Source organism: Solea senegalensis, linkage group LG4 (genome assembly GCF_019176455.1).
Source record: "Solea senegalensis isolate Sse05_10M linkage group LG4, IFAPA_SoseM_1, whole genome shotgun sequence".
NCBI classification, from domain to species: Eukaryota; Metazoa; Chordata; class Actinopteri; order Pleuronectiformes; family Soleidae; genus Solea; species Solea senegalensis.
This window is the reverse complement of record NC_058024.1, coordinates 23,499,704-23,512,446: the sequence shown is the minus strand read 5'-3', so window position 1 is coordinate 23,512,446 and position 12,743 is coordinate 23,499,704. Positions and strand designations below refer to the sequence as shown.

General features: G+C 40.9%; 3 protein-coding genes across 4 annotated transcripts; 1 reads left to right on the top strand and 2 right to left on the bottom strand.

The window, feature by feature from the left end:
* The first annotated feature begins 904 nt into the window (after positions 1-904).
* On the top strand, positions 905-7,838 carry LOC122768849 (isotocin receptor-like). 2 transcript variants are annotated; one of them, XM_044025136.1, is made up of 3 exons: positions 905-2,309; positions 5,946-6,236; positions 7,775-7,838. In XM_044025136.1, exons 1-2 carry the CDS (start codon positions 1,385-1,387, stop codon positions 6,203-6,205), a joined length of 1,185 nt encoding a protein of 394 aa, XP_043881071.1. In that variant the 5' UTR covers positions 905-1,384; the 3' UTR covers positions 6,206-6,236; positions 7,775-7,838. The 2 variants fall into 2 exon arrangements, with proteins under 2 accessions (XP_043881071.1, XP_043881070.1); XM_044025135.1 differs by lacking the exon at positions 7,775-7,838 and having other exon boundaries at positions 905-1,095; positions 1,237-2,309; positions 5,946-6,495.
* LOC122768851 (caveolin-3-like) lies at positions 7,636-9,412 on the bottom strand. Its single transcript, XM_044025138.1, has 2 exons — positions 9,075-9,412; positions 7,636-8,055 (listed from the first exon to the last, which is right to left on the bottom strand). Exons 1-2 carry the CDS (start codon positions 9,183-9,185, stop codon positions 7,714-7,716), a joined length of 453 nt encoding a protein of 150 aa, XP_043881073.1. The 5' UTR covers positions 9,186-9,412; the 3' UTR covers positions 7,636-7,713.
* A 625-nt stretch (positions 9,413-10,037) lies between these two features.
* On the bottom strand, positions 10,038-12,401 carry zgc:172270 (uncharacterized protein LOC100136849 homolog). Its single transcript, XM_044025137.1, has 3 exons — positions 12,024-12,401; positions 11,679-11,866; positions 10,038-11,415 (listed from the first exon to the last, which is right to left on the bottom strand). Exons 1-3 carry the CDS (start codon positions 12,249-12,251, stop codon positions 11,265-11,267), a joined length of 567 nt encoding a protein of 188 aa, XP_043881072.1. The 5' UTR covers positions 12,252-12,401; the 3' UTR covers positions 10,038-11,264.
* Positions 12,402-12,743: the final 342 nt, after the last annotated feature.

The following is a 12,743-nucleotide window of genomic DNA, read 5'->3' as shown; positions in this document are numbered from 1 at the left end:
TGGTAAAACACTGAACACGTGAACGTCACATGTTCATGTTAAGGCTGAGGTAGAACAATGAATCCACCTTACTTTCCTCTGTTTGGGTGAAGGACATATCTTTATTAGAGATGATTCAAGTATTTCATATGGCATCATGATTCAAGAAAATGTTATTTTTTCTGTCCAAAATGGTAACATTTCTGTCCAAAACAAAATATCTGACATACAAACACAATTACTTATCAAAACCTTGTGTTATGATTAGCGTTTGCTTCGGTACAGGCTCCGAGACAAAAATGCAGATTGTTTTTAAATAGTATGCAGTATTGAAAGAATCCTTCCCCTCATGACTTCGAGGGAACAACTGAATCTGACCCTTGGGAGTTATTTTAACAGCTGTTTGGTTTGGACACAAATATTGTAATCACTCACAACAGCTCACTTTTTTATTATTATTACTTGTTTGATCTGAAACTGGATTTGAACCTGGATTTACTGTCATGGCACATTTAAACTCCTTCTTTATTACCTCACCTGTACTCGTTGCTGATAGAGCAGAGCACGCCACCACTTTACAACTGAGTAACAAATCAACTGAAGCTGCAGCTCCAGCAGTTTCCATATTTGGTGGCTTTTTCTTTTCCAAACGAGTGGATCTTTTTTGCACGAGAGGGATTTGTTTTCACGAGGCTTTATGAACTGTGAATGCTGAACGCATAAGTCAAGATGGCATCATAATTAGACATGACATGACCCCAAAAGTTATGTATTTTTGTATTAAGAGATTAATGTGTGAGTGTGTTTGGGCATGTACAGTATATCTTTGGGTTTTCTTTGTTCTGTGGCACAATGACAATACTTCTCTTCAATATTGAGTCAAATCAGTATGAGAGAGAGAGAGAGAGAGAGAGAGAGAGAGAGGGAGAGAGAGAGAGGGAGGGAGAGAGAGGAGGGGTGGTGGTAAAACAAAACTCTGGGGATGTGCGTAGAGGGTTACTGACATTTTCAGGATACAGAGTTTCAGCAGACCGCAGTTGAGACTGGTGGCTGTGATGAGGACTGCGCTGCTCTGACTTCCTCAACACCAACTCTGGTCAAAGATTCTCCAGAAACGTAAGTTTCGGGGTTGTTTTGGGACAAATCGTTGGTAGATTTGTGAGCGTGATAAGATGTTATTGCTGGTGGTTTAAGAGTTCAAAAACGTCTTGAAGCTTTTCCAGTGAATAACAGTGATGGTATTCTGTTTCTCTGCAGGATAAAAATCTACCTCGCAGAGCCAACTTCAACGAAGTGAGTTGGCCGAAGACTGGACAGGACATATATAACCAACACTGGGCATCAGTCGTTGCTCTGGGTTTGTGATGTGACCGCTGGCTGCGCCACAGAGGCGCCTTTACGCACGATGGAGGACCTTTTACGCGAGCAGGCTGGCTGGGCGCAGAATGTCACATGGATCGTCTCAAGCCGTGAGAATGACAGCCATCAAGGAAACAACACAGTGAACCCGTTGAGACGAAATGAAGAAGTCGCCAAAGTGGAAGTGACCGTCCTGTTCCTGGTCCTTCTGCTCGCGCTGACCGGCAACCTGTGCGTCCTCTGGGCAATCCACACCGCCAAGCACAGCCAGTCTCGGATGTATTACTTCATGAAGCACTTGAGCATCGCCGACCTTGTCGTTGCAGTCTTTCAGGTCCTGCCACAGCTCATTTGGGATATCACATTTCGCTTCTACGGGCCGGACTTGCTGTGCAGAGTGGTTAAATATCTCCAGGTCGTGGGTATGTTTGCGTCCACGTACATGCTGGTGCTGATGTCCGTCGACAGGTGCATCGCTATCTGCCAACCACTCCGCACCGTGCACAAGAGGAAGGATCGCTTCTGCGTGATCGCCTCTTGGACTCTCAGCCTGGTATTCAGCGCTCCTCAGGCGTATATATTCTCTCTGAAGGATGTCGGCAACGGCGTGCACGACTGCTGGGGCGACTTCGTGCAGCCCTGGGGTGCCAAAGTATACATCACCTGGATGAGTCTCAGCATCTACATCTTCCCAGTGGCCATTTTAAGCATATGCTACGGTTTGATATGTTTTAAAATATGGCAAAACTTCAATTTGAAAACTACCCGGGAGTCCTTCCTGGCTCTCACCCCCAAGGCCTCCAAGGGCGCGCATCCTCTCTCTCGTGTGAGCAGCGTGAGGCTCATTTCCAAAGCAAAGATCCGCACAGTGAAGATGACATTTGTCGTGGTCCTTGCCTACATCGTTTGCTGGACTCCCTTCTTCTTTGTCCAGATGTGGTCTGCGTGGGATCCTGCTGCACCAAGAGAAGGTAAAGGCACATTTAGTGTTCTTTTATTCTTTTGCAGGTTTGATCCATGGCTAAAGACAGTGAAATAAGACCAAAAACAGTGTCTTATTTCATTAAAAAAAAACAACTCCTGATTATTAAGAATAATTGAATGATAAAATAATGTTTTCTGAAGACATTTCTGCTCTTAGTGATAATAATAAATCTACTTTATGATTATCTGTTATAAAAATGAATGCTCTCGCTTGCTTGCTGTCAGACTTCCACACAGTGGACACATGAATGGGAGTCATTTACTGGGGTTATCAGTTCAAAGAACCTCCTCAGAGCCACTGGGAGCGTAAATGTAGCAGGACATCAAAGAGTTTCCCTCTCTCTGCTCCCAGTGGTGGTTTGTATACTTTCCATTTAACTGCATCATTTGTTCAGATATATCACTCAAATCTTTTGCATGAGTCACCGTACATGACACAAAGCAACATGGCAGAATATGCCCCACCTTTTAAAGTGACTTTATTTTTATAATCGAAGTCAAACTGTTTGTTGATTCCGGGCATTCTCAGAGTTCCATGGCCTGTGCTTTTATTCCTCTCCTTCAGTTTTACACAAACATAGGAAAATAAACACACGTTAAAGCCAAGAATGCTTGTGTACTCCAGATGTCACAGTGTATCTCGTAATAGTGTAGATTTATATATGCATTCATCTTGTTAATAGTGCATATGTTAGATTATCCTTTGTGCTTATGTAACATTAAGAAGGAACTTTAATTTCTTTTATTTTGGTAGGGCTACAGCCAAGCCCAGCTGTACTAATGAACCATTATGGATTCCCTTGATCTGAAAAAGACAACTATATAATAATGCAATAAAAAACATTCCTATATTAATGATAGTACATTCAGTGTTACCAGCTTGCAGAGTGCAGGAATTCATTGCATATTAAATGCAAGAAGCAACAAGAATATGCAGAAGTTCATTGATGTTAACAACCCCCTTATTGAAAAGTTAAAAAAAAAGTTTCAAACTAAGAGGAAATCAGTTGTGACGCCCAGTTTGAAGCCAAGAAATTCACAATTTGGCTGTTGCAAGTCGACATTTTACAGCTGGCAGTTCAGAGGCGTCACCTGCAGCCAGGCTCCCGGCCAGCTGTCAATCAAACTGGAGTTAACTCATATGTGCCGTCGTGTTTTATCATCTATTTCCCTCGTAATGAGAACAGAATTTTCAAACTTGACATCGTGTGCTACTGAAGAGGAGCTGAAAATAGTGAGTGAGACCATTAAGGCCTCAGGAAAAATGTTTACTGATGTTATAAATCAAGTGTGAAGGAGACTCATTTTCCCATAGACGGAGTTGTTTCTGTGTAACCCCGGTGGCTATTGAACATATGTTTTACTTCCTGATTGAATCTATCAATTTTTTTATAGACACTGTATGAAGATAAGATCCAAAAATATTTAATATTTCTTTGATGTGATGACATGAAGGTTAAGTCTCTAAAGGTCGTTTCCTGTTCCACTGAGCACGGCTGTTAGCGTTTAAAATTCTTGACCACTTTCTCGACTTCTCTTAAATACTTCTCTTGAATACTTCGGGGGATCCACTGATAAAGAAGCAGAGTTGCAATATTTGTTTTACCTTCATTCTCAGAATTATCTTGGCTAGCGAGTGCGATCCATGTGATTGAAATAAGGAGTCATAACATTGCCTCTTTTCCAGCTTTTCAACTTCACTCTGAGGCATCACGATGTGACAAAGAACAATGGAAATGAGCCAAACTCGATGTTTTCCCTTTAATTCCGGACATCCCTATATAGTAGTGAGTGTCCTGTACATGAAGGTGAAGGGGTGAAAAGAAAACGGTGAGGGCCGTTGATGTGTTGCCATGTGAGGAGTGCATTCCCTGTGGCCAGGACTTCCCGCACCACAGAATCTCAAAGCTCCTGCCAAGACATTTGACTTATCTGTTGAATCGTATCTGTCTCGTAAATTTGACAGGGCATTTGGTAGACGGTGCACACGGCAGCACACCACACACCCCCTCACAATAATACACAATATTACTGGGGGTCAGAAGACAAGGGAACAGGCCGGCGTTTTGACTTGAGTGGAGCAGATGACAACTAAATATCTCTCACTTCATTTAAGATTGGAAACAAAACCCTGTAAGTCTTCCATTTTCCATAGTGCATGCGTGTCTTCAATGTCAGATGCTCCAACGACTGGAAATTTAATCAAATTAGATTTTTCCACTTAGGACTGCCGATTATAATTGAGGCCATTCATCATAGTGTTTTTTTGTCAAGCTACTTAAAGCTGTGTTTGAGGGCTTTCCATCAACTGTCTGTAACTGTAAAATATCAAAAGTGCTTTCGGGTTTCGGGTCCAAAATTGTTCCGCGTATTTGAAAGCGTCAGTATGAGAAAAATATCTGCATATGCCTTCAAATAATTCCAATATTAAATGTGATGTACATTTTTTTTTACATCCTCCTCACTTAACCTTGCTGAAATCCAAATTAGAACAACTGTCCATTCTCATACTTCAGTACTCATTTATCCTCAAAACAGCTACAGATATACAAATACACAGGTAGGTAGGGAGGTAGGTTGGTGCAATGTCACTGGTAATGGTTAAAAACAGAGATTTGTGCTGTTTAAATGTCAAATTAAGTCGATGTGATTAAAACCTCAGTGGAAATGAAGAAAAAACATGCTGCTTTAGTTGTTTGTTGGAGTTCCACCATGTTTCATCATTTCTTCTCTAAGAACTGTTCCTTCTATTCTGGGTAATATCATGGAGTTGGATGAAATTTCAGCATGGATGTAAGGCAGCAGGGGGCAGGCTTGACTGGTTGCAGGTTGCAATTAGGTTGCAAGTTTTTTTAAAAAAAGGTTGAAATAATAGGACTGGCAACATTTGATCAATAATGTATCAGGGACAATGATTCAATGATCCTCTTTGCCTTTATTTCTGGTACCCTACCTGTCACTATCGGATTCTACTGAGGATCTTTGGAAACTATGAATAGACACAAATATTCATATATGTACAGTCCATTAAAAAAAAAAAAAAAAAAGGGGAAACACACGAAATGCACGGCTTTGTTGTGTGGCATTTTGTGAGGCATGGGAGCAAATTAAAACACAAAAATACCCAGCTCAAGAAAATATTAACTTTAGTGACATAATCCACTGTGTTCCCGTCAAATCAAATCAAAACATTTACGAAGTCATTTGTCCCAGTCTCAATCATGAGTCAGAAACCTAAAATAAGAAGTAATAATCACATGGAGATTGTATTCAGGCTGACTCCTCTTTCTAATTTCCCATCTATGGGATTGGGTTGATTGTTTGTTATTGTTTTTTCATGATGTTTTCCTTGTCTATAGTATTGTCTATATTATATGAGCTTATGTCCATGAAAGATAACGTTCAGAAACTAATAGTGAAAGTGGGCATGATACTGGATTACTCATTTAAACCAAAAAAAAGTTTCCTTATTTTTTTTTACTGTGTTAGAATGTATCGTATTGTATATGTATCAATATATATATATATATATATATATACAGTACATATATATATATATATATATATATATATATATATATACGTATATATATATTAATATCAGCTTCCTCTCTGTCACGCAGACGTAGCCTTTATCATCGCCATGTTGTTGGCCAGTCTCAACAGCTGCTGCAACCCCTGGATCTACATGTTCTTCGCCGGTCACCTGTTCCATGACTGGATGCAGTGCCTCCTCTGCTGCTGCAGGCAGCACCTGACAGACTCTTCCTCCAGCTGTGATAAACACTGCAGGCACAAGAGAAACTCCACCTGCGTCATCAAGAACACCAGCAGCCAGCGGAGCCTCACGCACACGTCCAGCACGGGGGGGCCGGGCCTGTGAAAAGCCAGCTGAACGCCATCCAAGCTTCCAAGTAATTAGACAGAAGCACAATACCCACTTTGAGTCACTTGAGTATTTGCAAGTGTTGCTGTGGTGGCCGTTGATTTCACACGTTTACATTCATTTTAAACCGATGTAAATAGACAATATAAATGTCCTTTCCAGGTGTGATCACAGAGGGCAGAACAACATCAACATCACTATGGCAAAATGTTATGTAGCTACATGTGCCATCAGCTTAACCCTTAGAACAGAGTATTGCGGCTGCTTTTTTCCATTACTATGTTAAAATGTACAGTATATACAGAGGCTGTAAGAATGTGCAATATAGAATGTGTATTATATCCTTTTTTACAGCACAACCTGGGCAATCTGATGAAAAAAAAAATCATTTTCACCAGCTATGTGAACACACGTGAACAAAATGTTTAAAATCGGATTGCAATTTAGAAAGACTTGGCTCGTTTTTATGAACAAAAATAAAAAAAATGCTCTATTTTGTGACTTCTGCACAATTATCGCTACTTTATATCACTACTAAAAATGCGATATAACATGAATCATAACTTACACATAAGAAGATGGAAAAAAAACAAACATTTTAAAGCCTGAATATGTGACCTATAAACACACACACCCAGGATGTCCATATAAGGAGTTGTGGATTATTCCCACAGCAAATTAAGGGTTAATATTTCTCTTATATTTTAAGCTTTTAGCATTTCAAGATGTCTCCTCTGCTTCTCTGTATAAGAAGACGTTTGTTTCATTTCATATTAAATCACCGTGACAATAAATCAGCATTAGCAGTATTTTCCATGCATTTACCTGCCACGTCTACCGTGTCTGTGGTTCAATCAAAAATGGCGGCCACAAAAGAATAACATTAAGGCGATATATTTTTGTGTGAAAACACAGACAAAAAAGTTCTCAACAATGTGAAATTGGAATATAAGAGTTAGTTATAAGAGCAGGCATGGTTTCAATATTTTCTGTATTTTCCACTACACAAAGACATTTGTATCAGCTCCACCTGTCGACTCTGTGTTACTGAGTGTTCATTGAGTTTTTAGGTGTCAAACGATAATAAGAATAGTTTCCTCTTGTCGCCGTAGAAATGACTCCAACAAATCTGCCCAGTGTCTTTAGCTTTAGAGGGAATCATTTTCAACACATGTAGAATTTATGATACTCACTGTCAAGATGATATAATGGGCATTCTTCACTTATAAAGTGTGTTATTATTTTTAATTCTTTGATTTTGTGTAACCTGGCCAGTTTTCAAAGAAAACGTTGCTGTAGAGGATGCAGCTTTAAAGTAAAAAAAAGAAAAAAGAAGTCCCATCAAACTATTAAAATCGGAGTAGAATAAAACCATTCAAATTTAATTTAAAGCATATGTTGTTTTTTTATGTTTTGTAAGTTCTGCTAACATTGACATTGAATTATCAAACGAGTAAAAAATCATTTTTATGACTAAGTTTGCATGTTCATTGAAATAAAGCCTTTTATGCCTCCTTGCGTAAAACCACTCTCACACTGCTGTACATCTTCCCCATTGCCTCAAAGAGCGGGTCAATGAAGGTGTGAAGGACCAGCGAGTAGACCCGACTCAGACACTGGGACTCGATCACGCAGCTCTTAATGCAGGGCACCACAGCCCAGATGTGGCAGAAGGAAATACAAGCAAACAGGAAGCCCCAGAGGAACGACAGGGGGATTCCCAAGACGGCGGTCAGGCAGCGGTAACAGCAGTACTTTGACACCGTGAAGGTGGTGTAGCTGGCTTTCCACACACCGTCCACACTGTGTGTGCCAGCAGGCTCTGCAATCACATCTTCAAAGTTGACCTAAAGCACATAGAGAAAATTCACATTATTTACTGTGTTTACTTTCCCCAGGCAGTAACGACACAGAGACACAGATGATGATGCCACTCAGCAGACACGAGTGCAATGTGTTGTTCTAGGGCGTAAACAGAAAACTCAAATCAAAACCAAGACTGTGTGAAAGTTAAACTCACCCACATTAGAACCAAATCACTTGTTAACCCTTAGAACACAGAGCATTTAAACTGCTTTTTTATATGTTTGAACGTGCAGTTTATACAGAGGCTACAAGAATGTGCAATATAGAGTGTCTTATATCCCTTTTTTCAGCGTAACCTAGTCAATCTGATCATTTTCACCAACTATATAAAGCCAGAAGTACTCGAAATGTTTAAAATCAGATTGAATTTGTGAAATTTGGAAATATGTCAAAGTTCAAAGTTTACTTTTTATGAAAACAAACAAAAGTATAACGCTCTATTTTGTGACTTCTGCACAATTATTGCTACTTTCTGTCACTTTCTGTCACAAATGCGATTTAAAATGAATCCTAACTTTGACTCAACAACACATAAAAAGAGAGATAAAAGGCATTTGTTAAAGCCTGAATATGTGACCTATAAACCCACACCCCCAGGATGTCCATATAAGGAGTTGTGCATTATTCCCACGGCAAATTACCGTGGGTGCACCTGTGGCACAGAAGGGTTAACAATCAAGAAAAGACACACAAATCATAAATCATTAAATTGCATCTGTAATTTTTGTCTCATGCCTAAATTGTTGGGTTTTTTTGCACATGGCAACAGTGAAAGTCAAATACTGGTCCAAATGTACTTATACAATCAACACTCCCACCTGTTTACTAAAGAAAGTTTCAGTGTAAAAAAATAAAGTATTTAAGAATGTTACCCTGCACCTGCACACATTTACACTTCCACATACACCCATGCTGACGGGGCTTTGTTAACCGATCATAAATTCATGCTGATCTCTGTGATACTGTGGGAAGAAAAGAAAAAAAAAATGATAATAAGCACCTTGACCACATCTTCATTGATTTGCTTGGGGTCCCTGTTGATGAGATCGATCTCCCTGTGGCCGTCCCTCTTCATCATCTGCTCGTCGTGGCCGTGGTTACTGTCAGCCATGGTCCTGCTCTGTGTCTGGGCCCGAAGCTATAAGAGATAATGATGAAGTAAGGGCAGCCACGGTCGGTGAGAAGGCTGGGTGTGTTGTTGTGGTGCGGTCAGTGCCACAGTGGCCCGCAGGGGAGTGGCAGTGCCAACATCTGTCACGCCATTCAGTTTCTCCAGTGTTATTCCAGCCCTGGAATCCCAGCAAGCAGCTGCCAGTGACGACTGTGTCAAACTGTCAAAAATACAGACGGCACTGCAGACATGTCACATCTAGTGAACACAAACACACACACACACACATTCTTGCACAGACTACCCATGAAATCTTTCACCTAACGACGACATAAATCTAATTCTTACCCTAACTCTAAATCTTTTATCACTTTTCTTGTTTTTTTTCCTCACAAAGCTACACACACACAAGCAATATCCAATTTTTTTGTGCCGATGTGACAACTCACACTGTGACATAAAGCATTTGATGAAGAGGGAAACATGTTCGCGTTGCATTTCACACAGCCCTAACAGGGAGCCGTGCCTCTCAATAAATAGCCAGTGTCCTATTTGAGAAGACATTTAAAATGAAATATTTTCAGGGCACGGATCCAAACGTCATACTGATATAAATCTGACACGTGAAGCTGCCTAAACATTGTCTGACCTCTGTCGAGTCTACGACAGAAACAAAGTAACAAGAACTGTATTCTGCATCCTTCATCTAAAACAGGGGTGCAAACTCTTTTTTAGTTCCGGGGCGACATTTGTGGGTGGGACCAGTAAAATAACAGCATAATAACCTAAAAACAATGTTTTACCAAACATATTATGAACAACCAGACATTTCCTGAGAAAAAATAAGTGCAATTTCAAGAATATAATGCTTAATTTACCATGTACATGTGTGTTACAACTCTCAGATCACAGTGGAGTTACAAAGGAACAGAACATTTAGTCACAGGTATCTAGAACTGAAAAATATAGTATTTCACATTATGATTAGACTCTAATCATGATTTGATTGTAATCATAATGTGAAATTTTCACAAATCCATCCTCCTGGTGGGCCAGTTCTGGCTCACGGACAATATGTTTGACACTCCTGATTTAAAACAAGCTCTGTCAAGCAGTACTATCAGACCTGACTGAGGGAGAGTAAGAAGCATTTATGCCGTCAAACTGCTTAATGAATAGTAGAATTAACTTCTAATAGTTCTTTAGTGGGCGCTTCTTTTTGTTTTTTTCAGTCGTATTCCAACTTCAACAAATTGACTTAACTAGCACAATGTTGCTGTTCCCTCTGTGTGTAGTGCAGGGACGTTGCCGGGCAACACGAGATCCAGAGAGACAGATTCCTGCAGAGCTGATCAGACTTGATCGGCGTTGTGTGAACTCCTTTGACAGTGTTTGAATGTAACAGACATTTGTTTGTATTTAAAAGATACGCTACGGTCAGCGGAACACTTTTAGATCAAACGCACGTTAAATCACTTCCAGCAGCGATGACTGATTCTGAGTGTTTGGGTCAGTGACATCTCTCAGTCTCCGGAGTCTGATCCCAAAACAGTTTCATCCAATCGTGAACCAGAGATGCACAAAAAAGAGGCGGTCCTCTCCGTGTGAGTGTTTGTTTGTCCTTGAATAAATGCTGTCAGCGGAACATACTCATGAGGTGATGTGGGGAAGTTGGAAAGGGAATACAGCTTTAATTTTGGTGGCAAATCTGCACAATATGTGGTTATGAGTATTCGGTTACAGAGAACGTTAATACCCGAGAGTTGGAAACACTGCTTTGATGCATGCAGCACAAAAAAAGTGTCCCAGTGTCACACCAATGGTGAATTTAGTGTGTCTTAATTTGCAAATAATCCTTTTCTCAGTAAAATACTTTCATTCTCTGATGATGAAATGTAAAAACACATCACCTAATCATGGTTTGATCATTAAAAAAAAAAAGAACCAACATATTCTGTTGGACATCAACCAAAACTGTTTTAAAATGGAACATGTTTTATTGTGATTGTGTATGAAAGTCTAGAAACGCCCCTGCTGGGCTCAGTCCGTGCACCGCTGACACTCACACACACGTGAGCGTCATTCTTTGGCCAGGTGAATGCTGAAGCCTCCGCAGCATTTCCCGGCGCTTGTGAAGAGCGGGCGCACGACGACGCCCAGCACAATGCTCCAGAGGGCCTGCAGCCATCTGGTGCCCATGTAGAGACACTGGATACAAGGGCTGACGATCCTGCAACAGAAATAAACGCTTTGTTTTTCATCTACAACTATTTGGGAATGTTTTGTTTTGCCCTCTGTTTTAAGCTATATTTAAACTAACTTTTATCTAGTCATGTCGCTTTGCTCGTCATGTTTTTCTCATTTAGCGCTGAAGGTTCTCAGATGTCACAGACATTATTTCGAGAAATTAAATAATCCAATCAAGGTTGAAGCCAAAGAACTGGTCACAAAACAATCACAGTAGTTAATAATGTCAATATGTTAAAAACCCACCAGATGTGGAGGCAGCTGAGGATGGCAAAGAGCAGACCAGAGATGAGTGACATGGGAATGGCCAGAAGCACAGTAACTATCCTGTAAATCCAAACTCTGGACACCTCAAACAGAGCGTGGCTCCAGATCCATACTCTGTCCCCGCTGCGCACTGACACTGGCTCAGCAATCACGTCTTCGAATGTCACCTGGAGACATAAAGTAGAAAAAGGTGGCGTGATTTCAGACTCACTCAGGCCGTGAATTACATCCACAGGAGGGCAGTGCAATAAGCCTACATGTGAAACCTTATATAAAAGTCATGAAAACAAAGCTCACGAGAGCCACTGCAGAACAAGGCAATACCTTGAGGCAGTCGTTGATACCACGTGGATCCCTGACATTAATCAGAGGCTTTGTGTCACTGATTTCCACCAGCGTAGACGTATGAATGTCCTCCTCTTCGTCCAGAGAGGGATTGGCCCTCCACAGCGTCTGAGGTTCCTCCTCATTGTCATATTCACTCGTGTCACTGGATTCCTCCAAGTCAATCTCCACTTCCTCCAAATCGTACCTTTTCCTTGCGCTGTCCATACGAGCACGTGGAGCAAACACCCAGAAAAAAGTTGTGTGTAGGAGTGTATGTGTATGTGTATGTGAATGTGTTAGTCTGCCACCTCGCCAACAGTTCAGAGTGAGGCAGCTGAGCAGAGAGCCCTCGGCTGGCAGAGTGCACTGGGGTTATATTGGGAACGTGACAGTGCCCTGGATGGCATTTGCAGATGGTCTCTCAAGTGAAGATCGTTTTCCTGCGCTGTGGGAGGACATGCGGGATATAAATACTGTGTGCATGGAGATGACTCTGTATACATTAGATACTCAATGCAATCACACAGGCAAAGACAAAGCTGCAGACTTGATGTCAGCAAAGACATTCAACATAAAACATGGTGCAGTTTGTCAAATGTGGGGGAGTTTCTGCCCTGATCATTTCATCAATTAGATTCATTAAAAAGGCCTCTTTTTGGTTGAGACTTGGCATGCAAAAAAAAAGAAGGTGAATTGCAAGACAATACTGCCTCCCTC